The sequence below is a fragment of the Bos indicus genome, chromosome 2 (assembly GCF_029378745.1).
Source record: "Bos indicus isolate NIAB-ARS_2022 breed Sahiwal x Tharparkar chromosome 2, NIAB-ARS_B.indTharparkar_mat_pri_1.0, whole genome shotgun sequence".
Lineage (NCBI taxonomy): Eukaryota > Metazoa > Chordata > Mammalia > Artiodactyla > Bovidae > Bos > Bos indicus.
This window is the reverse complement of record NC_091761.1, coordinates 120,971,937-120,997,500: the sequence shown is the minus strand read 5'-3', so window position 1 is coordinate 120,997,500 and position 25,564 is coordinate 120,971,937. Positions and strand designations below refer to the sequence as shown.

Below are 25,564 nucleotides of genomic sequence, written 5' to 3'. Positions count from 1 at the left end.
GATATTAGGCATCATGGTGGTACAATATTGGAAATGAGCCAGCCACTATGTAGTGAAGAGAATGACTTTGAGTTCAGTTTAAGCAGAGCTTATTTTCCACCTGGTTCAGTATCCTTGCCTGGAGAATTCCATGGACAGAGGAACCTGGCAGGCTACAGTCCATGGGGTCCCAAAATCAGACATGACTGAGTGACTAACACTTTCACTTTTTTCGGGTTCTGAGAGCTTCCCTCCTAAGCAGTTTGGCATTTACTTCTGCAAGGTGTCCCCACAGACACCACCAGCCCAAGACTCATTCCCATATAAATTTTTCAGCTTAAGTTTTCCACACCAAACAAGGAAAATAAATCTGGACTCCAGAACTTCACAAAGCACAACCTTGGATTTGATATCTCACCTAGGGACTTTTTTTCCCTCAACCGAGGCCCTGCAAAGAAAAACTTTCTTTGCCTTTTCTCTGGACTTAGGGGCAAAGTTTACTATTCCATTTTCAATAAGGTTGAACCCTTAGGGGGTTCCAATTTCTGTTACTGATGAAAACCAGAGCCCATGTTGCTGCCCCAGCAACTCAGCCGTACCTTTAAAGTTTTGACTGAATTTTAGCCAGCATCTCTAGAGATTTGTGACCAGAAGTTTCAGTACTTTCTAGAGCACCATTTTGCTGGAGTCAGAAATCATCTCCCTTCATTCTTCACCTGGTTAATTCCTAATTGCCTTTGAGGTCTCAACTTAAATGTGACTTCTCAGAGAGGTATTCCCTAACACACTCCATCCCAATCTAAACTAGTTTATACTTTTATACCAAGAGCACCCTCCTTCTGTCTTGCTGCTGCTGCTGCTGCTAAGTCACTTCAGTTGTGTCCGACTCTGTGCGACCCCAGAGATGGCAGCTCACCAGGCTCCCCCGTCCCTGGGATTCTCCAGGCAAGAACACTGGAGTGGGTTGCCATTTCCTTCTCCAACACATGAAAGTGAAAAGTGAAAGTGAAGTCGCTCAGTGGTGTCTGACTCATAGCGACCCCATGGACTGCAGCCCACGAGGCTCCTCCGTCCGTGGGATTTTCCAGGCAAGAGTACTGGAGTGAGGTGCCATTGCCTTCTCTGCCTTCTGTCTTAGCACTTGTCATTTATAACTCCACATGAATGTTTGTTTAATGCTGATACTCCCTTTAGGTTAAAAACTACATAGAAGCAAGAAAGAAGCCTATTTAGTTTACCATATAGCAGAAGGCCTGATGCTCAAGCCAGGTTCTGTGACTGAACAAATAATTGTCTAAAAATCAAACAACTAAGAGTAGAATGAACTACCCTTCCCTGGTGGCTCAGCTGGTAAAGAATCTGCCTGCAATGAGGGAGACCTGGGTTCGATCCCTGGGTTGGGAAGATTCCCCTAGAGAAGAGAACGGCTATCCACTCCAGTATTCTGGCCTGAAGAATTCCATGGACTGTATAGTCCATGGGATCGCAAAGAGTCAGAGGACTTTCCGGGTGGCTCAGTGGTAAAGAATCTGCTTGCTAATGCAAGAGATGCAGGAGATGCCAGTTCCATCCCTGGGTCAGGAAGATCCCCTGGAGAAGGAAATGGCAACCCGCTCCAGTATTCTTGCCTGGAAAATCCCATGGACACAGGAACCTGGTGGGCTTCAGTCCATGGAGTCTCAAAGAGTCAGACACGATTGAGCACTCACGCACAAGAGTAGAGTAGGGACTTCGCTGCCTGTCCAGTGGTTAAGACTCTACACTTCCACTGCCAGGGGCATGGCTTCGATCCCTGCTCAGGGAACTAAGTTTCTACATAAAGGAGTATTACATGGTATCCTAAAACCTATTATCTTCTGTGTCTGGGAGATGATATTCTCTAAGGAGAAAGTGTTTTTAATGGAAAGAGGACAGAGGTTTCTGTCATTTTACTTGGCTCATCTTAGAGAAGCAGTGTTACTCCAGTGTTGGTAACCACTGTGTCTTTTCCTCTCTAGAATGGAGATCTCCTCTCATCAGTCTCACCTCCTGCAGCAACTGAATGAGCAGCGCAGGCAGGATGTATTTTGTGACTGCAGTATTCTGGTTGAAGGGAAGGTCTTCAAAGCCCATCGAAATGTCTTATTTGCTAGTAGCGGCTACTTTAAAATGCTTCTTTCTCAGAACTCCAAGGAGACAAGTCAGCCAACCACAGCGACATTTCAGGCCTTCTCTCCTGACACTTTTACAGTTATCCTGGACTTTGTCTATTCCGGCAAGCTCTCTCTCACGGGTCAGAATGTCATAGAAGTGATGTCAGCTGCTAGCTTCCTTCAGATGACTGATGTCATCAGTGTATGTAAGACCTTTATTAAATCTTCGTTAGACATTAGTGAGAAAGAAAAGGATCGCTATTTCAGCCTCTCTGATAAAGATGCCAATTCTAATGGAATAGAACGCTCCTCTTTTTATAGCAGTGGCTGGCAAGATGAAAGCAGTTCTCCTCGTTCTCACCTAAGCCCAGATCAAGGAACAGGTATAATAAGTGGGAAATCTTGGAGTAAGTATAATTACCATCCAGCCTCCCAAAGGAATACTCAACAGCCTCTGACCAAGCATGAACAAAGGAAAGATTCCATTAAAAAGGCCAAACATTTGAGGTTGTCACAGCCTTCTGAAATGACTCATTATAAGTCAAGCAAGCGAGAAGCACGGACATCTGATTCTTCCAGCCACGCTTCCCAGTCTGAAGAACAGGCACAGATGAATGCGGAAATGGACTCTACTCCTGTTAGCTATCAGTATGGTCAAGGATCTGATGTCACGTCAAGAAGTTTTCCAGGTACCCAAATAGAGAATTAGTCCTCTCAATCAGGTTCCAAGACTCCAATGTAAATCAATCCTGTCTCAACATGCCCTTGGTTTTAGGGCAGTTGAACCAAGTTTTTTTTTTTTTTCTTTTTAAAAGGTCATACTTCTCTAATGAAGAGAAGTACTTCTTCTATACATAAAAGGTAAATTTTTTAAATTAAAATATTGGGTAAATTTAGTAAGTCAAAACAATAGAGTTCTGAGGGTCAGAAACCCATGATTTTCCAGACCTGCTTCTCTGTAGATGATTAGATTACTGTTAGATGTTTAAAGCTCTTTTGTAAATGGCTCAATCCTTAAGAAACGTATTTTTAATTTATTTTTTAAATGGCTCAGTCCTTAAGAAACATATTTTCAATTTATTTTTAAAAGTTTTATATTGGAGTACAGGTGATTAACATAACAATGTTGTGTTAGTCTCAGATGTACAGCAAAGTGATTCAGTTATACATCACACTTTCACTTTAGTTTATTTTTTTTCTGAGTATTCACTCAGGAGGAGAATTTTTATATAGAAAAATTAAATAGAGCAATCATGCATATTGGCAAAGGTTCACAGCCCTAATACCTAAAAGAAATTAAATCTGATTTTATTAAGATATAAATGCATAATTTTAAAAAATATAACATTGGTACTGTAACTCTGTGTGCAACACCATGAGATATCTCATTTCTATGATAGTAAAATGCAGAGAGATTATGTAGGCTGACAGTGTCAAAGTAGAGAACGAGGATTAGAAATGCGTATCATCTAGTCCCCCCAATTAATCGTTAGCAGATTTGCTTAGTAGTTTGAAAATGAAAGTGAAAGTTCCTCAGTCGTGTCCCAGTCTTTGCGATCCTACGGACTATACAGTCCATGGAATTCTCCAGGCCAGAATACTGGAGTGGGTAGCCTTTTCCTTCTCCAGGGGGTCTTCCCAAGACCCTGGAATTGAACCGGGGTCTACTGCATTGCAGGCAGATTCTTTACCAAATGAGCTATTAGGGAAGCCATGCTTACTAGTTTATATGTGAATTTAAAGGAAATTGTGATAAAATTAAACTGCAGAGCATAAGATTTAGACTGTATATTTAAATTTTTTAATTTTAGGAAAGTTCCAAATATATATATATATATGTACAGAGAATAGTGTAATTAACCCCATGCACCCATTATTACCCAGTCCCATTCATGACCAGTCTTGTACCTCTGCTCCTGACTCTTCCCCCTTTTTATTTTAATAATCTTTTATTGTACATAGGATATTCAGAATACAAACAATTTTTATGTACGTTATTTTAAAACAGCATCCACTGTATGTCTGCTCTGCTCTGTTCAGTCATGTCCAACTCTTTGTGACCCTTTGGACCCACCAAGCTCCTCTGTCCATGGGATTTTTCAGGCAAGAATACTGGAGTTGGTTGCCATTTCCTTCTCCAAGTCTTCCCCTTTTTAAGTAAATCTCAAACATCATATATCTTCATCTGTAAATATTTCAGAATGTGTCCCTAAAATATAAACTTAAAAAAACTACAATACCATTATTATCATGTATAAATAAAATTAACAAGTCCTTAATATCACTAAAAGCCAGTCAATATTCACATTTCCCTAGTTGTGATATAAATTATTTCCAAGAAATAATCTTGTTGTAGATAACATATTTAAAGATAATATCCACCCCTATTGACTTTTACTAATCACATTTTCCTGTAGGATGCTAACATGAAAATACTTAAGATTGTATCATATTGCAAAACTTACTGAAAATCCTGAGGAGCTCTACCACTGACCAAGGCAGACAGAAATAACAGAGCAAATATGGGAAATCTTTGTTGTATTTTAAAACAGCAAAAAAGTTATCCTTTCTTGGGCTTTGCCCTTTTATAATTCTAGGTTATTTAAATCTGACTTCAATACGTTGGGGGACCTCCCTGGTGGTCCAGGTGTTCAGACCCTGCAGTTGCAGTGCAAAGAGCACGAGTCCAATCCCTGGCGGTGGAGCTAAGATCCCACGTGCCACACAGCATAGCCAAAAAATACAAAGTAGCAGTAAGAATAAGAAAATAATTTTTTAAAATAAATAATGACAGCTGAATTTAACTATTACTAAATTGATGATATTTGCCTCCAACTACAAGTCACATTTTGAATCCATATGAGTTTTAAAACTAAAGGTTAAAATATCCTTGAAACTTTTTCACCTTTGAAAGAAAAGCAGTACAACCGTATGAAAAGTAAGAGCAGGGGGGATAAATATGTGTAAATAAGTTACTTAAAAACATAAACAGTGAACACTTTAACTTTTGGAGTGTGTCTACAATTTTAAGATCGTAAAGAATCCACCTGCCAATGCAGGAGACACGGGTTCGACTGCTGGGGAGGGAAAAATCCCCTGGAGAAGGAAATGGCAACCCCACTCCAGTATTCTTGCCTGGAAAAATCTTATGGACAGAGAAGCCTGGTGGGCTACAGTCCATGGGGTTGTAAAGAGTCGGACACAATTGAACGATTAAACACGCAGCTACCACTTTACTTTTCAGATCTAGCAACTCTAAGACATTAAATAAAAAGATAAGTGGGACAGTGTAAATTACCCAGACTTTGTAAATAAATCAGATCCTGAAGTTATAGCTCTGTACTTAGGATAACATCAACAATCCAGTCTTTGTAAAATGTCTTCCTTCTCCTTTTTGCCTACCTTTCTGAGATTGGACTCGCCAGCCCCTTTTGGATTCTTAATGTTATTAGAATTGCGATGACGAACTTTCTGGTGACTTAAACTGTCTCCTGACAGATGACCTGCCCAGGATGAGGTTCAAGTGCCCGTACTGCACACACGTGGTGAAGCGGAAGGCAGACCTCAAGCGCCACCTTCGTTGTCACACTGGAGAAAGACCCTACCCCTGTCAAGCTTGCGGGAAAAGATTTAGTCGGCTCGACCATCTAAGTAGCCATTTTCGAACAGTATGTATATGGTTTTTCATTGTTTCACTTTTAGGAAATACATGCATTTATCTGCCTTAGGATAATTTAGTTTAGTAGGAAAATCTTCTCATATAACTCTACAGTATCTTTTTAAATTTCTAATTTAATGTTTTTACTTTGCACATGATGCATTGTCTTATTTGTCGATTTTATTTTCTGGCTGCTCGAGATCTTTGTTGCTGCGTGAAGGCTCTCTCCAGTTGCGGCGATCAGGGGCTCCTCTCTAGCTGTGGTGTGCTGGCTGCTTACTGTTGTGGCTTCTCCTGTGGAACACGGGCTCTAGAGGACAGGCTTCAGTAGTTGTGGCTCACAGGCTTAGCTGCCCCCCAACGTGTGGGATCTTCTCGGACCAGGGATTGAAGCCCGTCACCTTTATTCGCAGGGGTGTTCTTAACCACTGGACCACCAGGGAAGTCCCTATATATTTTTAAAAACAGATTTTTTTAGTCTCCTTTGAAACCTTGAAGTAAGGGATGTTCTTTTTTTTAAAGCTGTTATTTATTTTCGGCTGCGCTGAATCTTCGTCGCTGCGAGCAGCCTTTGTCTGGGTGTGAGAGGGGCTACTTCTGTTACGGTGTGTGAGCCTCTCCTTGCGTGGCTTCTCTTGTTGCGGAGCAGGGGCTCTAGAGCACAGATTGGGTAGTTGTGCACAGGCCCAGTCACCCCGTGGCATGTGGAATCTTCCTGGACTGGGGACTGAGCCTGTGCCCTCTGCATTGGTAGGCAGACTCTGGACACTGGACCGCCAGCAAAGTCCAAGCGACATTCTTTTGAATATCCATCTCAACTCACTTAAAATCTAACGTGTTTTTATATCCCAGTCATTTCAGAGCCGAAGACAATGTAAGCTACACAAATGTCTAGGTCAGAATCACCACTACAGATACTCGGCAGCCACTAGTGATTTTTGAATCCTTGTCTGGTAGCTGTCAGTCTGGTTCCGCTGTCCGACGTCTCCACACTACACCCTCTCCGTCACGCCTCTCCAGTTTCTCTAGTCTCCTCAAGGAAGGGGATAAGAAGGGTTAGAGAGCGACTCTCAGTCAGGGAGTGGGCTGTCAACAGTCAGAAAGATCTCAGGGAATTTTCTGTTCAGTGTTCTGGTGGTTTAATAAGGTAGTGACATAGGATTTATTTCACTGTTCATCTTGCAGCAAGAATTTTTTTCAAAATCTGTGAAGTATTACTCATACTTTTATTCCATTTATACAAACTCCTTTTAATTTTGAAGGGCATTGGGTCACTTGGTGCGTTACTTTATAGATATTTATTCAACAAATATATATTGAGCATACTCTGAGCCAGACCCTTTTCTACACACTAGGTATACAGCAGTGAGCAAAACAAACTCTCTGCCTTCCTTAATTTCTAAAGCTAAATTTTTAAAAATTAAAAGAACCTTTTATTACAGAAGCAATAAATATGCATTATAAAAAGTAAGAAAATAAATAGAAGTAAGAATAAGAAAATTAAAATATCCTATTTACCACCTAGATCGTACCATTCTTAGCACTTTATCATGAGGCTTCCCTGGTGGTTCAGTGCCTGAGACACGGGTTTGATCCCTGGCCTGGGAAGATTACTGAGCCAGTTGTTTTACAAAATATCCTGCATCTGGGTTTCTCTGCTTGCTTCTACGTGGTGTCATTTAGCTTGTCTTTCTATCCCCCCTGCATTTTCCAAAAACTAGAAGTTTAGTCTAAAGGCTTGACGGATTCAAGTTGAATACTTTCATCAAGGAAAAAATTGTGTATCACCTGAGGAGGGGCTTCCCTGGTAGCGCACCTGGCAAAGAATCCACTTGCAATGCAGGAGACCCTGTTTTGATCCCTGGATTGGGAAGATCCCCTGGAGGAAGGCATTGCAACCCACTCCAGTATTCTTGCCTGGAGAAGCCCCATGGACAAGAGAAGCCTGGTGGGCTACAGTCCATGGGGTTGCTATGAGTCAGAAATGACTGAGCAGCTAAGCACAGCACAGCACATTAGGAGACACATAATATCTGGTGGACCCATCATTACATTACGATTGATCTCTGGATTAGGGTGATGATACCATTGTATTATAATTAGAAAAGAATCTCTGTGGAACTGCTTTGGTATTATATGACTATTTCCCCATCAATATTCATTTAATAATATTAATACCAATTGGTAATCTCTGTCTAGATGATTAATTTTACTTGGAGTTGTGAAATGATTTACTGATTTTATCCTTCCTTCTGTATTACTAGCTGGAATTCTATAAAGTAAAGCTTTCCTTCATCACCTGGGGCTACTTGGTTACTTTGACATAGGGTTTCTATAGGAAAAAGCATATAAATGTTTATTTCCCTTTAATTAGCAATTTTCAGAGTAAGGAGTTGATTTAATAGTAACCTCAAATGATGTATGAGTTTCTTCTGGCTTTATTTTTTTTTAATAACATACAGTCTCATGAATTTTCATTGATTCATTGTGTTTGGATCCATAACTGTTATTCTTTTTGATACTCAGATTTTCAAATTTGTGCAGTGGGAATCCTTGAAGCTGGCTCACAACCCATTAAATTTTCAAAGTGTCTTAGTTTTCTGGCTCTAAAAGAGCCCTAGGCCCATCTTATACTTCCCCAGACACAAAACTGGAATCAGCCTTTTCTCAAAGGAGCTATGGTACATTTCAGTGGGGGATGAAATTAGAAACCAACATTTGAACACCCAGGGCGCTCACTGTTATTAGGGCATTCTTTTTATATTCTTTCTGTGCTGGTGGTGGTTCAGTCACTAAGTCATGTCCGACTCTTACAACTCCATGAACTATAGCCCGCCAGGCTCCTGTCTGTGGGATTCTCTAGGCAAGAACACTAGAGTGGATTGCCATTTCCTTCTCCAGGGGATCTTCCCTACCCAGGAATCAAACCCAGGTCTCCTGCATTGCAGGCAGATTCTTTACCAACTGAGCTATGAGGAAAGCCCCTTTCTGAGCTAGAAATGCATATTTTTAAAATAATGAGTTCATGATAATATTTTCAAGTTTAACATTACAGTGTTTCACTTAATTTCTTTGTCTTCTTAATTGTGTTGGATTTGAAGGGGGATGAACATGAATCTGTGTCAGAACTTTGTAACAAGAATAATGCCTCATATGATAACCATAATACTGCTACTGTCTCAGGAAAAATAAAGATACACTTAAATTATGTACTTTCAGCATTTACTGAGTAATATGTCAGTGGTTAAGCAGAAGATAATAAGTGTACTGAGTGTTAGTCCCATACATATTCTTAGCTGTGTTACCAGACTGCATTAGTTTTCTTGGGTTTTTTGATTACTTGTATTTGGTGGTCTACTTCATAGCATTCCAACTTTATCTGAATGAATATGCCATAAACATTAATTTAGCATTATATAGTTAATATTATGTAATAATTTTTAGGTTAGAATCTATAATCTAATGACATTGAAACATGTAAAATATCATGTATGAAACGAGTTGCCAGTCCAGGTTCGATGCACGATACTGGATGCTTGGGGCTAGTGCACTGGGACCACCCAGAGGGATGGTATGGGGAGGGAGGAGGGAGGAGGGTTCAGGATGGGGAACACATGTATACCTGTGGCGGATTCATTTTGATATTTGGCAAAACTAATACAATTATGTAAAGTTTAAAAATAAAATAAAATTAAAAAAAAAAAGAATCTATAATCTACTACTCTGATAGTTATTGAACAAAGTTATTTATTACTAACTATAATATATAATTATTCATCAATTATAACCTCTTCCCAAAGCATTTCACACATATTAACTCATTTGGTCCACACAACCTGAAGTGTACCCCTATTGGTAATAAGGGAGCAGTTACGAATAATAATAGACCAATATGTAGCAGAACCAGCATCTTGGTTGTTTATAACTAGTATCCATTCTGGTCATCAGGCTTCTATTCTGTTTGCGTGGTACCCATACCTTACCAGTTGTTAAATACTTTGACAGTCACGCTGGAGGCAGGTTTCTGTTTTAAATGACTTGCTTCACTATACATGGTTAATAAATGACAAGATTAGAAAATGACAGAAGCAGAACTAGTTACCTAAGCCTTCCAGTTCCTAGACCAGTCTTCTTTCTACTACATCTTTCACTAATAAAAGTGGCAATAATCCTTACATCAAAAAATATTCTTTTATAAATTTACAATTTGGACATTATTTTTTCTTCCTTAAGCAAAATAACAAAATAGTTTTTTCTCCTGAATTAAGATATGTAAAGTCCTTAGAATAGTATATGGTAGATATTAAGTGTTTGCAATTATTATTCTGGGAATATGTCCCATGTTACCTCAGATATAAAAATACTATTGGATTAAGGGATATGTGAAATTATTAGGTATGTAATATTAACCATGAAAACATAATAGATATAATTTACAGAAAGCTAGTGTTTGATATTTCTGTGACATTACTTTATTACCAAAACCTGTGACCTTTTTCTAATAAACTAGATGTTAATTTAATATTAATGCTTGGCTTTGAACATGTTAAATTTATGAACTGGTTCTTAGAATATCAAACTATTCTGCTTTTGAAAAATGTTTTGTTTTTTTAATCGCTATTTAATTCTTTACACAGATTCACCAGGCATGCAAGCTTATCTGCAGAAAATGCAAGCGCCATGTGACTGACCTAACAGGTCAAGTGGTACAGGAAGGAACCAGGCGCTACAGACTCTGTAATGAGTGCCTCGCCGAAGTTGGCATAGACAGCCTCCCCATTGATCTGGAAGCTGAACAGCATCTTATGTCCCCATCAGATGGAGATAAGGATTCCAGATGGCACATGGGGGAAGATGAGAACAGATCGTACGTGGAGATAGTCGAGGATGGGTCTGCCGATCTGGTCATACAACAGGTGGATGATAGTGAAGAAGAAGAAGAAAAGGAAATAAAGCCCAACATCAGGTAGCTGGAGTGTGAACCAACAGAGCCTGTAGCTTACACTGACGTTCTTGTGTGACTCTCTTTCCACGCCCAGAGTCTAATCAACAAATTATCAGATCAGCTTAAAAGTAATGACCTGACACCACTTGCATGCTTTCTGAACAGGCCATTGTATTCATTCTGAACTTTACCGCCCTAAAATCTGTTGCTGCACTAGAAAGAAAGACCTAGCTTGAGTTGACACGCTGGATGAACAATTAATCCTCTTACTTTTATTGTGTTACAGAAATACCTTTTTTAAAAAAATATTGAAAAATCTACTTAGGGAACTTTTTTCAAAGAAAATATTTTCAATAAATTCACCACAACCAAACTTTATATAAAATAATTTCAAAGTGTTTCAAAAACATGTAAACTACCACTATTGAATTTTCACAGGGAACTAGGTCAGAGCACATTTAAGGGTCTGGAAACCTACCTGACTTAACTAACTAGACTTTCCATTAACTTTGGATCTAAAATGACCCATCATAATTCCAATATCCTAAGTGTTTTAGGATTATGGCAGAAGGCAAGTCTAAATGTTTGAAGTTGTTCATATTTGAAATTTTTGTCATTAAATTAGAAGTTACTCTTATGTAGTCAGTATTTTAAAAAAAAAAAAAAAAGATGAAGAAGCTGACCAGAAATTATATATAGACATCATTTTCTTAAAGCAGGAACCTAATATTGTCAACGTAGTTTTTGAAGATCGGTCAATATAGCTATCTTCTTCTCTAAAGAAAAAAAAGAAAACAAAAACTGGAGGTTCTTACCAGTTCTTAAGAGTAATTTCCTACATTTATATACTGCTTTATTATTTATAAAGTGCTCTTTCTTGCATTTCCCCACCTAATCAGCAAGGTAGATAGCACTGTCTCCAATGTACAAATAAGGAAATTAAGGTCAGAAAGTGTAAGTGGTGGGACCAGAGATTGGACAGGTTTTGATTTTAAATAGTCCTCTTTCATCTGTCTCTCCTTGAATTGTCAAACCTCACCAATCTGCAATAATTATAAAAGAAGCCTATGAGAATGAGAACGTATGAAAGAAGAGGAATTTAATCATCTTCGACAATGTATAATACCTTGCACTAGAGCTATTCAAGAAGTGTCAAGCAATGTCCCTACAGTATCTATTGACATGTTTTTATGTTATTTATATGTAAAATTTATATATAAAACTATTTGAACAAGTTATTCTCCTAAGTTCTTTAAGCATCTTTGCTTGTTTATGTAATTTTTCAAAACAAACTTTTCTACCAGGATACAAAATGAAGTTTTAACACCTCCCCATATGAATTATAAAACATTCCAAAATTACAGTCAAAGTGAAGAAGCATTATTTTAGTTGTGAAGATTAAATACTAGAAGTAAAGAACTGTCCTTCATAAAAGTCTTGGCAAGTTATCCCAATTAAGCTTCTTTTAATTTAATTTTGATAGAGAGAGGCTCCATGTATCACTCTGTATTTTTAACTGCCATGACATACCTCAAGATAGTTTTTATGTTATTATTTTCTCTTATTCTTTAATTAACGATTGTCCTTAATACCAATTTGTGGGCTAAAGTGGTTAATTTCTTTCATTTTTTTTTATTAATAGGTGATAACCACTTTGTTTTATGGTACTTAATTCTGATATTTTTTTTCAAGATTCTCCTGATGGTAAATTTCCAGTTGCTTCAAGACTGGATAGTGTGCATTGCGTTTGTTGTCTCCCAGTATGACCATTGCTGAATCAGGAGTCTCAACAATTAAACTGTTACACTTGAGAGAGGGAACATAAGTATAATATGATTCTGAACCATTGGAGCCAATAAGAAAAATGACTGATTTGAGCTTTATTTGTAGAAATGAAGTCATGCTTGCATGTGTATACTTTAACGCACTTTAGTCTATGACCTAAATGTTCTTTAATGCTACTATATTCTGCATGCAAACATCAGCATGAATGTCAGCAAAGTCCACGGAACACGGTGCCACCAGCACTTGTAGAGCCTTATCAGAGATACGCTTTCTCATAATTGTTCATAACAAGCATTGAGCAGTCCCCACAAAACAGCTATCAGATTCACCAAATTAGATAGCACATCTGTTCTGTTATTTTAGTATATAAAAGAACATTTGTGACATGTTTGTAAGTTGTAAATAATAGCTACAGTATCATATCATATTTATCTAAGACTTTAGAGACCAATTCTTTTCTAGAGTGAAACTGTCGATTAATGGTTTCTAAGAAAACTGAATTCTTTGGCTCTGAAATGTGGGAAAATGTTACATAGGGGTATAATCTGTTAATATAAACTTTATTTATGCCAAGATTTTTTTTAACATTAGAAAAATAATGGAAGTTGGTTAGACCAAAGTTTGCTCTTACAAGAATGCTGTTTGTCAGCTTCTGAATACCCTTGTAAGTCTATGGTCCTCAAGAGTATCTGGTTGACGGGATGAAGTTTTGCAAAAATAAAGCACCACTGCAGTCATGTCTAGGGTCTGGAGGAAGCAAAATAGACTAAGTCGGTGGTTTAAAAAGGTTTTTTTTAAACTCACGAAACCCTTTCTTCAAATAAATTGTTTCATAGAGAAGTTCAGCATTTAAAGGAAACTAATAACAGAGCTGCTCTGGTTAAAGCTCCTTGCAAGCCTTTCCCCACACACTTCTGCAGAGCTCAGGAGTCCAGCGGTGAAAACCCTGGGCTGGATCACTTTTTAAATTCCCTTTGAGCATTACACTCGCTTTATTACTCCTGCTCCTCCCGGCACTTCTAAGCTGGTAACCATAGCATCTCTTAGAGCAGCAAATCACATCTTTACAAGGTTTCTATAGTTACTACATCTTAAGACCTTTTCAGAACAAATTTTTCAGTATTGTATGTTTGAGTGATGAAATCAAGCATGGTTACTTCTTTTATGTGACCAAGTTACCACTGAATGGATAAAAAGTTTAGTGTTTCAGCTACTTATGAGCTCAGAACTCAATTCATTGAAGTTATTTTGCCAAGTCTGGCTAAGATGTATTGAAATTTCCACTCATACTGGTTATATGTATTTGGAGTCCTAAACTTCATACTATGGAAAAAATCACTAAAAAAAAAATATAGCATAAGATGTGTTTAACTGGGAAGCTTGATATTAGTAGGTACTGGAGGACCAAACTTTATAAATGGAAAGTTGTATGTTATTTTATATTAGAGTGGATCAGTATTACTATTTATCATTTATATAGCATTTTATATTTGCAAAGTATTTAATAATTTTTATGTTATTCTTTAAGTATCTATGAAATAGGATGTTTATCACATGAAAGGTAAAGAAATTAAGGCACAGAACAATAAAGCAACCTACCTAAGACAACGCAGTGAAACAATGCAGAAATTGGAATTAGAATGATCAGATTTTCTGAATCTTAGAATATCAGCTTAAATCACTGAGGTGTGTTGTGTATTACTCTATTTTATAAGATGAGTTTATACAAATAACCATTGTTTTAAAGCTGACGTCATTGTATGTGGATAATAAATCCTATACAGAATAAATATTATGTAAAGGATGTGACTTTGGTTACAAGAGTTTCAATGATAAAAGATTCAGATTGTTACGCCAGTGGCATTATTTAGCCAGCTGCTTTATATATTGTAAAGTATAATTAATATTTTATTTTGATACAGGAGTTTCTTAACTATTGACGCTAATTGTGCCATGAAGAGACCAGAAAAATGAAATCCACAGAGAATCTAAAAACTTCATTTTCTAACTTGTCAGCCTTCTCCATAAAGTATCAGTGCCAACAAAAAGTGAAATATATTAATAAGACAGACAGGAGAAGCCAAAGGACTAACTTCTAAAGGCAAATTTGTTAATTTCTTTTTTTTTTTTCCAGTGGAAAGTTTCTTTTACTATATTTTACTTTATTTCGGCCATACTGACCCGCATGCGGAATCTAAGCTCCCCATCCGTGCCCCCTGCAGTGGGAGCGCTGAGTCCTGATGACTGGACTGCCAGAGTGAAAGAAGGTGGAAGTGGTTCAGTCGTGTCCGGCTCTGTGACCCCATGGACACAGTCCATAGAATTCTCCAGGCCAGAATACTGGAGTGGGTAGCCTTTCCCTTCTCCAGGGAATCTTCCCAACCCAGGGATCAAACCCAGGTCTCCCACATTGCAGGTGGACTCTTTACCAACTCAGCTAGCAGGGAAACCCTGGACTGTCAAGGAATTCCCCAAAGGCAAAACATTTTGAAATGTACTTATTTAAAAGCATGATAAACACTTTTCCTCATCTCTTTTTGTTTTCTTCACACCAGCAAAAACCATTGCATATTTCATCACTGTTAGATAGGAAGCCAGTGACCAGGGTAATGCCAGTCATGTCTTTACCTTTGGGCTTGATTTGATTATTTGCAAACATTATTACATTAAAGACAGCTTGTCAAGTACGTCTGAGAACTAATTACACTTTACTTCACTCTTTCAGATTTCTAAATACACAGATCCATTATACAGTTTCTTGATTTGCTCATTGGGAAAATATTTTTAATTCCTTATTGATATTATTTACAACTGTTTAATTCTTTTATTAACTTACTCAGCCCATAAGGGAAAAAATGGAACATTTTTACTAGATCAGTAGTTCTCAACCTTGACTGCACTTTAGAATCACTCCTGGAGCTTTTAAAAATACAGTTGCCTAATTAAAGCAGAATCTCTGGCAGATGGGGCCTGCGTAAGTTTTTTTTTTTTTTTTTTTTAATATTTCTAGTGGTTCTTTTATGTACAAAATAGGTCCCCTAGTCAAAGTTTCCCTTTGTCCTCCCTGATAGATGCTAAGGATGGGCAGTAGAACCATTTCACCTTCCAGTCCACTGGTTCTCAACCCTATAATTAAGGGGGAAGAATTTAAATATGGATGCTGAGTTCAAGAAAACATTTTTTGTGAAGTTTCAAGATACTGTGCATGTTCCCTCATCTAAAGTTTTTATTAGGATCAAATAATATGGACACTAAATTAGTGGGTAGTCTTAAAATAACCCATTTTTACTTTGGGATGTATTTGCATTTTTATTTGATTTTCAGTACCTATTGCAGCCTGGGAATTCACATAGTACTTCAGAGTAATAAAAGAACTATATTAGGAATATCTGACTGAAATACTGTGTCCTGGAATTTTGCAAGCTTTAATGTTTCTTCACTTTTTATAAAGAATACTCTCCAAGCACTGTGAAACTTAATTGTTACACATTTACATTCCATCAATGAATTGAATTAAATCAGTTTTTATTCAAGTTAAATCTCATACCAGAGAAATAGAACTCGAAAGCAAGATGTTTTATTTAAAGAAGGCTTCAGATTAATTTGGAAACAAAAATAAATGTCTCTGCTTTATTTACTTCAAGTATGGGCATTAAACTTTTTTTTTTAAATAACTTGAAACGATTTTTGCTTCGAGCATCATCCTCATTCTCACAGTTGAAGTTGTTTGCAATTCAAACGTGACGAGTGTATCTGTTCAGTAGCAGTGTGCATTGCAGACACCACTGTTTAATCTCTTACCAAAAGAAAAAATTAATCCAATAACAAAGTGGCACTTTCTTGCAGAATTCAAAAAGGTTAAACGCTGAAATAAAAGAGATGGCGTGCCTTTTATTGCATATTTGAGTTGATTTAAAACTTTTTTTTTCCTCTGGGGGGAAAAATTTGCAAGGAATACAGCAGTGGAAAACAGAGCCTATAAGCACTGGCACCAGATGCTTCAGTATTTGGGGGCCCTGTTAAAAAAATGAAAGCCCGTGTTTTTCCTTGACCACCAGCAATACTTATTCATGCTCAGATGGATGGTCGTGTGGCTTCATATTCTTATTTTCAGAGAAGACTACACCAGTGGGTAGGATTGAAGAATAAGAATCTTTCTTTTCCTTTTCAGTCCTATTTCCCCTACAACTACTTTTCCTGGAAAGCTATCAGAGAGTCACAGTGAGACCCCCAAAGAGGGCCCCAACCTACTAGACACCCCTAGAGCTAGATTCTGGAAAGCAGGATGGGGAATAGAAAATGCTGTATTGTGCGTAGTGGGCGCCTGATAATGAGCCTCAGTTAGCTGGGTCTTTACTAGATCTAATGCCACTGAGCTAGGCACTTACTCCTCCCAGTTTAAAACAGGAGGAGACTGAAGCTTAAGAACTGACCACAAAGTCATCACAAGTCTAGCCCGCACAGTGGGTTGGCATAGTTCAGTTCAGTTCAGTCATTCTGTCGTGTTCTACTCTTTGCGACCCCATGGACTGCAGCACACCAGGCCTCCCTGTCCATCACCAACTCCCAGAGTTTACTTAAACTCAGGACCATAGAGTCAGTGACATCATCCAACCATCTCATCCTCCGTTGTCCCCTTCTCCTCCTCCCTTCAATCTTTCCCAGCATCAGAGTCTCTTCTAGTGAGTCAGTTCTTCCCACCAGGTGACCAAAGTATTGGAGTTTCAGCCTCAGCATCAGTCCTTCCAATGAATATGCAGGACTGATTTCATTTAGGATAAACTGCTTGGATCTCCTTGCAGTCCAAGGGACTCTCAAGAGTCTCCAACACCAAAAAAAGAAAAAAAGAGTCACCAACACCACAATTCAAAAGCATCAATTCTTTGGCGCTCAGCTTTCTTTATGGTCCAACTCTCACATCCATACATGACTACTGGAAAAACCATAGCTTTGACAAGATGGACCTTTGTCGGCAAAGTAATGTCTCTGCTTTTTAATATGCTGTCTAGGTTGATCATAGCTTTTCTTCCAAGGAGCAAGCATCTTTTAATTTCATGGCTGCAGTCACCATCTGCAATGATTTTGGAGCCCCCAAAAATAAAGTCTGTCACTGTTTCCATTGTTTCCCCATCTATTTGCCATGAAGTGATGGGATGGATGCCATGATCCTAGTTTTCTGAATGTTGAGTTTTAAGCCAATTTTTTCACTCTCCTCTCACTTTCATTAAGAGGCTCTTTAGTTCTTCTTTGCTCTCTACCATAAGGGTGGTGTTATCTGCATATTTGAGGTTATTGATATTTCTCCCGGAAATCTTGATTCCAGCTTGTGCTTCATCCAGCCCAGTGTTTCTCATGATGTACTCTGCATAGAAGTTAAATAAGCAGGTTGACAACATGCAGCCTTGATATACTCCTTTCCTGATTTGGAACCATTCTGTTGTTCCATGTCCAGTTCTAACTGTCGCTTCTTGACCTGCATAAAGATTTCTCAGGAGGCAGGTCAGGTGGTCTGGTATTCCCATCTCTAGAAGAATTTTCCACAGTTTGTTGTGATCTACACAGTCAACGGCTTTGGCGTAGTCAGTGAAGCGGCAGTAGATATTTTTTTGGAATTCTCTCACTGTTTTGATGACCCAACAGACGCTGGCAATTTGATCTCTGATTCCTCTGCCTTTTCTAAATCCAGCTTGAACATCTGGTAGTTCACAGTTCACATACTGTTGAAGCCTGGCTTGGAGAATTTTGAGCATTACTTTGCTAGCATGTGAGATGAGTCAATTGTGCAATAGTTTGAACATTCTTTGGCATTGCCTTTCTTTGGGATTGAAATGAAAACTGACCTTTTCCAGTCCTATGGCCACTGCTGAGTTTTCCAAATTTGCTGACATATTAAGTGCAGCACTTTCACAGCATCATCTTTTAGGATTTGAAATAGCTCAGTTGGAATTCCATCACTTCCACTAGCTTTGCTTGTAGTGATGCTTCTTAAGGCCCATTTGACTTCGAATTCCAGGATATCTGGCTCTTGGTGAGTGATCACACCATCATGGTTATCTAGGTCATGAAAATCTTTTTTGTACAGTTCTTCTGTGTATTCTTGTCACCTCTTAATATCTTCTGCTTCTGTTAGATCCATACCATTTTTGTCCTTTATTGTGCCCATCTTTGGGCACAGCTTCAACAGTATGTGAACTGTGAACTTCCAGATGTTCAAACTGGATTTAGAAAAGACAGAGGAACCAGAGATCAAATTGCCAACATCCACTGGATTATGGGAAAAGTGAGAGTGTTCCAGAAAAACATCTACTTGTACTTCATTGACTACACCAAAGCCTTTGACTGTGTGGATCACAACAAACTGTGGAAAATTCTTCAAGAGATGGGAATAGCAGACCACCTGACCTGCCTCCTGAGAAACCTGTATGCAGGTCAGGAAGCAACAGTTAGAACTGGACATGGAACAACGGACTGGTCCCAAATAGGAAAAGGAGTACGTCAAGGCTATATATTGTCACCCTGCTTATTTAAATTATATGCAGTGTACATCATGAGAAATGCTGGGCTGGATGAAGCACAAGCTGGAATCAAGATTTCCGGGAGAAATATCAATAACCTCAGATATGCAGATGATACCACCCTTATGGCAGAAAGCGAAGAGGAACTAAAGAGCCTCTTGGTGAAAGTTAAAGAGGAAAATGAAAAAGTTGGCTTAAAACTCAACATTCAGAAAACTAGGATCATAGCATCCATCCCATCACTTCATGGCAAATAGATGGGGAAACAATGGAAACAGTGACAGACTTTATTTTGGGGGGCTCCAAAATCACTGCAGATGGTGACTGCAGCCATGAAATTAAAAGACGCTTGTTTCTTGGAAGAAAAGCTATGATCAATCTAGACAGCATATTAAAAAGGAGAGACATTACTTTGCTGACAAAGGTCCATCTTGTCAAAGCTATGGTTTTTCCAGTAGTCATGTATGGATGTGAGAGTTGGACCATAAAGAAAGCTGAGCACCAAAGAATTGATGCTTTTGAACTGTGGTGTTGGAGAAGACTCTTGAGAGTCCCTTGGACTGCAAGGAGATGCAACCAGTCTATCCTAAAGGACATCAGTCCTGCATATTCATTGGAAGGACTGATGTTGAAGCTGCAACTCCAATACTTTGGCCACCTGATGGGAAGAGCTGACTTATTTGAAAAGACCCTGATGCTCAGAAAGATTGAGGGCAGGAGGAGAAGGGTACAACAGAGGATGAGATGGTTGGAGGCATCACCGACTCGATGGACATAGGTTTGGGTGGGCTCCAGGAGTTGGTGATGGACAGGGAGACCTGGCGTGCTGCAGTCCGTGGGGGTCCCAAAGAATCGGACACTACCGAGTAACTGAACTGAACTGAACTTGCATGAAATGTTTCCTTGGTATCTCTAATTTTCTTGAAGCAATCTCTAGTCTTTCCCATTCTATTGTTTTCCTCTATTTCTTTGCACTGATCACTGGGGAAGGCTTTCTTACGTCTCCTTGCTATTCTTTGGAACTCTGCATTCAGATGGGTATATCTTTCTTTTTCTCCTTTGCCTTTTGCACTCTTCTTTTCTCAGCTATCTGTAAGGCCTCTTCAGACAACCATTTTGCCTTGTTATGTTTCTTTTTCTTGGGGATGGTCTTGATCATTGCCTCCTGTACAATGTCATGAACCTCCTCCCATAGTTCTTCAGGCACTCTGTCTATCAGATCTAATCCCTTGAATCTATTTGTCATTTCTACTGTATAATCGTAAGGGATTTGATTTAGGTCATACCTGAATGGTCTGGTGGTTTTCCCTACTTCCATTTAAGTCTGAGTTTGGCAATAAAGAGTTCATGATCTGAGCCACAGTCAGCTCCCAGTCTTGTTTTTGCTGACCATATAGAGCCATATAGAATATAATCAATCTGATTTTGGTATTGACCTTCTGGTGATGTCCATGTGTAGAGTCATCTCTTGTGTTGTTAAAAGAGGGTATTTGCTATGACCAGTGCATTCTCTTGGCAAAACTCTGTTAGTCTTTGCCCTGCTTCATTTTGTACTCCAAGGCTAATTTGCCTGTTAATCCAGGTATCTCTTGACTTTCTACTTTTACATTCCAGTCCCCTATAATGAAAAGGACATCTTTTTGAGTGGTAGTTCTAGAAGGTCTGTAGGTCTTCATAGTACCGTTCAACCTGAGCTTCTTCAGCATTACTGGCTGGGGATTACTGACTTGGATTACTGTGATATTGAATGGTTTCCCTTGGAAATCAACAGAGATCATTCAGTCGTGTTTAAGCTTAACAAAACGTCGTTTCTGTCGTTTTGGCCCAATACCGCCAGGGGGAGCTAGTGTGCTTTACCCCCACTTTCCGTTCCCTTAATGGGGTCTGTGGATCACAGCCCATCAGTGCCTTGGGCTCCCCTGCCCCTCGCGCGCCCCACCCCACCCCACCCCCACCCCTCCACCCTCCTCTCGCCGGTAGGGGACTGCGTGCTTGGCCTCCCCGCTGGGAGAGGTGGGATCATAACTCTTAAAGAGAAACACTGAGCAACAAATGTTTTAGCCTGACGGCCAGGTGAGGTAGGTTAATATGGTAGATGAAGAAACTGAGGCCTAGAGTGCTGAAAAGTCTTGGCCAAGTTTAGAAAGTTAGGATGTTTCAAGAAGGAAACTGGAAGCAGAGGCCTTGAGTCCTACCTTTAGGTAACTGTGTGTGTTTACTCGGTCACTCAGTCGTGTCTGACCCTTTGCCACCCCATGGACTATAGCCCACCAGGCTCCTCTGTCCATGGAATTTTCCAGGCAAGAATACTGGAGTGGGTTGCCATTTCTTTCTCCAGGAGATCTTCCTGACCCGGGGAACAAACCGGCTTCTCCTGCATTTGCAGGTGGATTCTTTACCACTGAGCTACCCGGGAAGCCATAGATATAAATATCCACATATTGGAAAATGAGGCATTTATAATGACTTTGGGAACCCCTGTCACATGCAAGGGAAAGTCCTGGAGTAACTTTACATTCCAGAGAGACATATATATATATATGGTCAATGATGGTGTGTGGTAGAAAGTGCCAAGTGCCAGAGGTACATCCATTTATTCAACCAATGTCTCAGTATCTGCCATCTGCTGTCTCTTCCAAGCTCTCAGATTCCTAGGTGGAATTCAGACAAAGAATTTAGGCAGGAAGAGTATCACATTTTTAAATTTGTTTTTACTCAAAAACAAACATAGATAACAAAAATGGTCTTTAACGCCAACATGCAACACTACTTATATTTGAAAGAAAAAAAAAGATGACTTTGAAACTACACTTTAAATAGTGGAAAGAACATCCAATTAGGAAATACAAGGGAAGGACAAGAGAAATGACCTATAACTAAGGAAAACTAGCAAATAGCTGAGCACAGGGGATAGAAATCTAAGAGGAGTTCAAGTAAATGCCAATGTAAGCTGTGGGGGGATAAGGGTACTGCTGATAGAAACAAGAACTTGGAATTTGGATATAAAAACACACTAAAGATCTCTCCCTACGAAGCATATCACCAACGGCTTTGGAATCAGGAAGAACTGAAAGCATCACTAACTGCTAAGTCACTTCAGTTGTGTCCGACTCTGTGCAACCCCATAGACGGCAGCCCACCAGGCTCCCCCGTCCCTGGGATTCTCCAGGCAAGAACAGTGGAGTGGGTTGCCATTTTCTTCTCCAATGCATGACAGTGAAAAGTGAAAGTGAAGTCGCTCAGTCGTGTCCGACTCTTTGCGACCCCATGGACTGCAGCCTACCAGGCTCCTCCGTCCATGGGATTTTCCAGGCAAGAGTACTGGAGTGGGGTGCCATTGCATCACTAAAACAGACCATTAAAAGCCGGAAGGTACAAAAAAACAGAAGCCCGTTCTCTTGCTCCTTAAGATGCTTGCAACATGAAAAGGGAGTTGACTACTACATATATTAACTGACTTAAGGAACTTTATGAAGTTTGTATTCATAGTTTAAAATGTCTGAAGATTTCACTGGGCTTCCCTGGTAGCTCAGTTGGTGAAGAATCCACCCGCAATGCAGGAGACCCCGGTTTGATTCCTGGGTTGGGAAGATCTGTTGGGGAAGGGATAGACCACCCACTCCAGTATTCTTAGGCTTCCCTTGTGGATTAGTTTGTAAAGAATCTCCCACCAATGTGGGACAACTGGGTTGGGAAGATCTCCTGGAGAAGAGAGAGGCTACTCACTCCAGTATTCTGGCCTGGAGAATTCCATGAACTCATAGCCCATGAGGTCGCAAAGAGTCGGACACGACTGAGCCACTTTCACTTTCAGTATTTCACTGGAAATAAGAGGACTCAGAGAGTGGTGATCAAACAGGTGGGATGAGTCCAAATAGCTTCTAAGAGGTGAATTTCCAATTATATTAAAAAAAAAAAAAAAAAGGACAAGATTGGTAGGTAAGAATCTGGGCAACAGGTTAGACGGATTTGCAGAACAGAAAGTAGATTACTTGGTGATTGCCTAGGACTGGGAGGGCTGATCTGGGGGGTTACTGCTTAAAAGGTAGCAACTTTCTTTTTAGGGGAAAATGTGCTAAAGTTGATCATGGTGATGGCTGCACAACTGTGACTATACTAAAAGCCACTGAATTGGGTTTAATGGATGAATTGTATGGTATGTGAATATCTTAAAAGTGTATAAAAACAAAGAGAAAAAGAATCTGGACAAGAATTCAAAGGTAGGAACTGATGAGTTGTGTGGTATGAACTTTGGTGGATAGGCTGCACTGGTTCTGAGAACACTGGGCAGGCCCTTGGGAACATCCATAAAAAAGAAAAGGAAGATACCATGTAATCGATTCATCTTTCTTCTCATTGTGACACAGCCCTTGAAGGGTTAATACTGGAACCTGCAAGGAAATCGGGAAGGGACAATCAATGGAAGGGAGTCCTGTAGAAGGCACCTAGCTTGGCTTAAAGGGACAGGCACAGCTTTTGAAAACAGCTCAACTCAGATATGGAAGAAAGAAAACTAAAAAGCGGAAGAGAGAAGGCAGAAGGAAAGACAGAAGGGAGTGGCTTTGTTTTCCCTTCTGAATTAACAGACTCTGGAACGGCACTGGCTGCCAGAGTTGTCCTTAGGCTGGTCACACCCCCTAACCAAGCACTGTTTGTTTGTTTTTTTCTGTTCTGGACTTCCAAAAAAATTAAGGTGAAAAAGTAAGGGGGCTGTTAGCATTTAAGCTTGTCCCAGTAATAGTACTAGCCCTCACTTAGCATTACTGTGTCAGACACTGTCTTGAGCTTTGTATGTATCAGTTCAGTTCAGTTCAGTTGCTCAGTGGTGTCCGACTCTTTGCGACCCCATGAACCACAGCACGCCAGGCCTCCCTGTCCATCACCAACTCCCGGGGTTGACTCAAACTCATGTCCATTGAGTCGGTGATGCCATCCAACCATCTCATCCTCTGTCGTCCCCTTCTCCTCCCGCCTTCAATCTTTCCCAGCATCAGGGTCTCTTCAAAAAAGTCAGTTCTTCTTTATGTGTATACATTCATTTAATTCTCTCAACAACCCTTCACCAGTTACAGTTTGGAAATTAAAGCACACAGAGGTTCACCAACATGCCCCAAGTTAGACAGTGACCGGAGGAAACAGCACTTCCACCCCTGTGATTTGGCTCCAGTTTGTGCTGTTAACCACTGCACTCCCAAAATCCTCAAAATAAAAATGTTACCACAGCAGTGTTTAAATTCCAGAGCTCCAAGTATAATTCCAAAATGACTCCCCTTCTCTTCTTTTACAGAATAAGATTCTTTTTAAAAAATATTTATTTCTGGCTGTACTGGGTCTTCGCTGCTGAGCAGAATTTTCTCTGGTTGTGGTAAGGGGGGCTACTCTCTAGTTGCCGTTCGTGGGCTTCTCATTGCGGTGGCTTCTCTTGTGGAGCACAGGCTCTAGAGTGGTCAGGCTTCAGTAGCTGTGGCTCATGGGCATAGCTGGCCCACGGCATGTGAAATCTTCCCAGACCAGAGACTGAACCTGTGTCCCCTTCACTGGTAGGTGGATTCTTAACCACTGGACTACCAGCGAAGTCCACAAAACAGGATTCTTCACTATGGTAGCAAAGCTGAGGGCACCTGGCCCATGAGTGGTTACTATCTCCATTTCAGAGTTAAACTGAGCCTCGGAGAGGTTCGAGAAATTTCCCAAAGTCATACAGCTAGCAAGTGACAGGGTTAGGATGTGAACTCGTGACTCTAATGTTAAAGCTTATATCTGGAGGTAGTTTAAAAAACACACATGCGTGCTAAGTCACTTCATTTGTGTCCAACTCTGCGACCCCACGGACTGTAACCCCACCAGGCTCCTCTGTCCATGGGACTCTCCAGACAAGAATACTGGAATGGGTTGCCATGCCCTTCTCCAGGGGATCTTCCCAAGCCAGAGATAGAACACACAGCGGTGTATTTATTTGGCAGTGTGAAAAAAAAAATATAAATCCACTATTTTCTACTGACTTGTTCTGATATTAGATTTCTGTCAAAATATTTTTACTAAATAACATTGGTTTTTGAACTTTTAGAGTACGTGTCAAAGAAAATGAGATAGCCATGATCTATCATCTATTTTTGAGTTCTACCTTACAAGCACTGCCCAAGTGTGAAGTGTTTCCTTATATGTAAAATGTGAGAAGTAAAAGTTATTGTACTAACCTCACAGGGCTATCACCTGGATCACAAGCATAGAACATGAATGTGATTTGTTATATATTAAAGGATATTGTATAATGACAGTGCATAGTGTCTGAAGTCCCCAGTCTGCCTCTACTAGCCAGGGGGTTTAGGTGTCACTAATCTCCTTATTTGTCAAGTGTAGGGCAACTGTACTACACATAGAATTGTTGAAAGGACAAATGGGTAACATACTAAAAGCATCTGGAAAAATGTTTGTACAGAGGAGAACTGGATATGTATTTATGACAAAATAAATATGTTGGCCCTAAGAGGGCCAACAGAAAGTCCTAAGAGGACTTCCTTGCATGTCCAGAATTCAACATTAAGTATTT

The 25,564-nt window shown here is 39.7% G+C and overlaps 1 protein-coding gene across 1 annotated transcript in view; it reads left to right on the top strand.

The window, feature by feature from the left end:
- The window catches only part of ZBTB8A (zinc finger and BTB domain containing 8A), a 58,838-nt gene extending 44,530 nt beyond the window's left edge, over positions 1-14,308 (top strand). Inside the window, exons 3-5 of the mRNA XM_070774458.1 lie at positions 1,977-2,800; positions 5,610-5,779; positions 10,407-14,308. Of these exons, the coding sequence (XP_070630559.1) occupies positions 1,978-2,800; positions 5,610-5,779; positions 10,407-10,739 (1,326 nt within the window). The 5' untranslated portion in view covers position 1,977 and the 3' untranslated portion in view covers positions 10,740-14,308. The remainder of the gene's footprint in view (positions 1-1,976; positions 2,801-5,609; positions 5,780-10,406) is intronic.
- Positions 14,309-25,564: the final 11,256 nt, after the last annotated feature.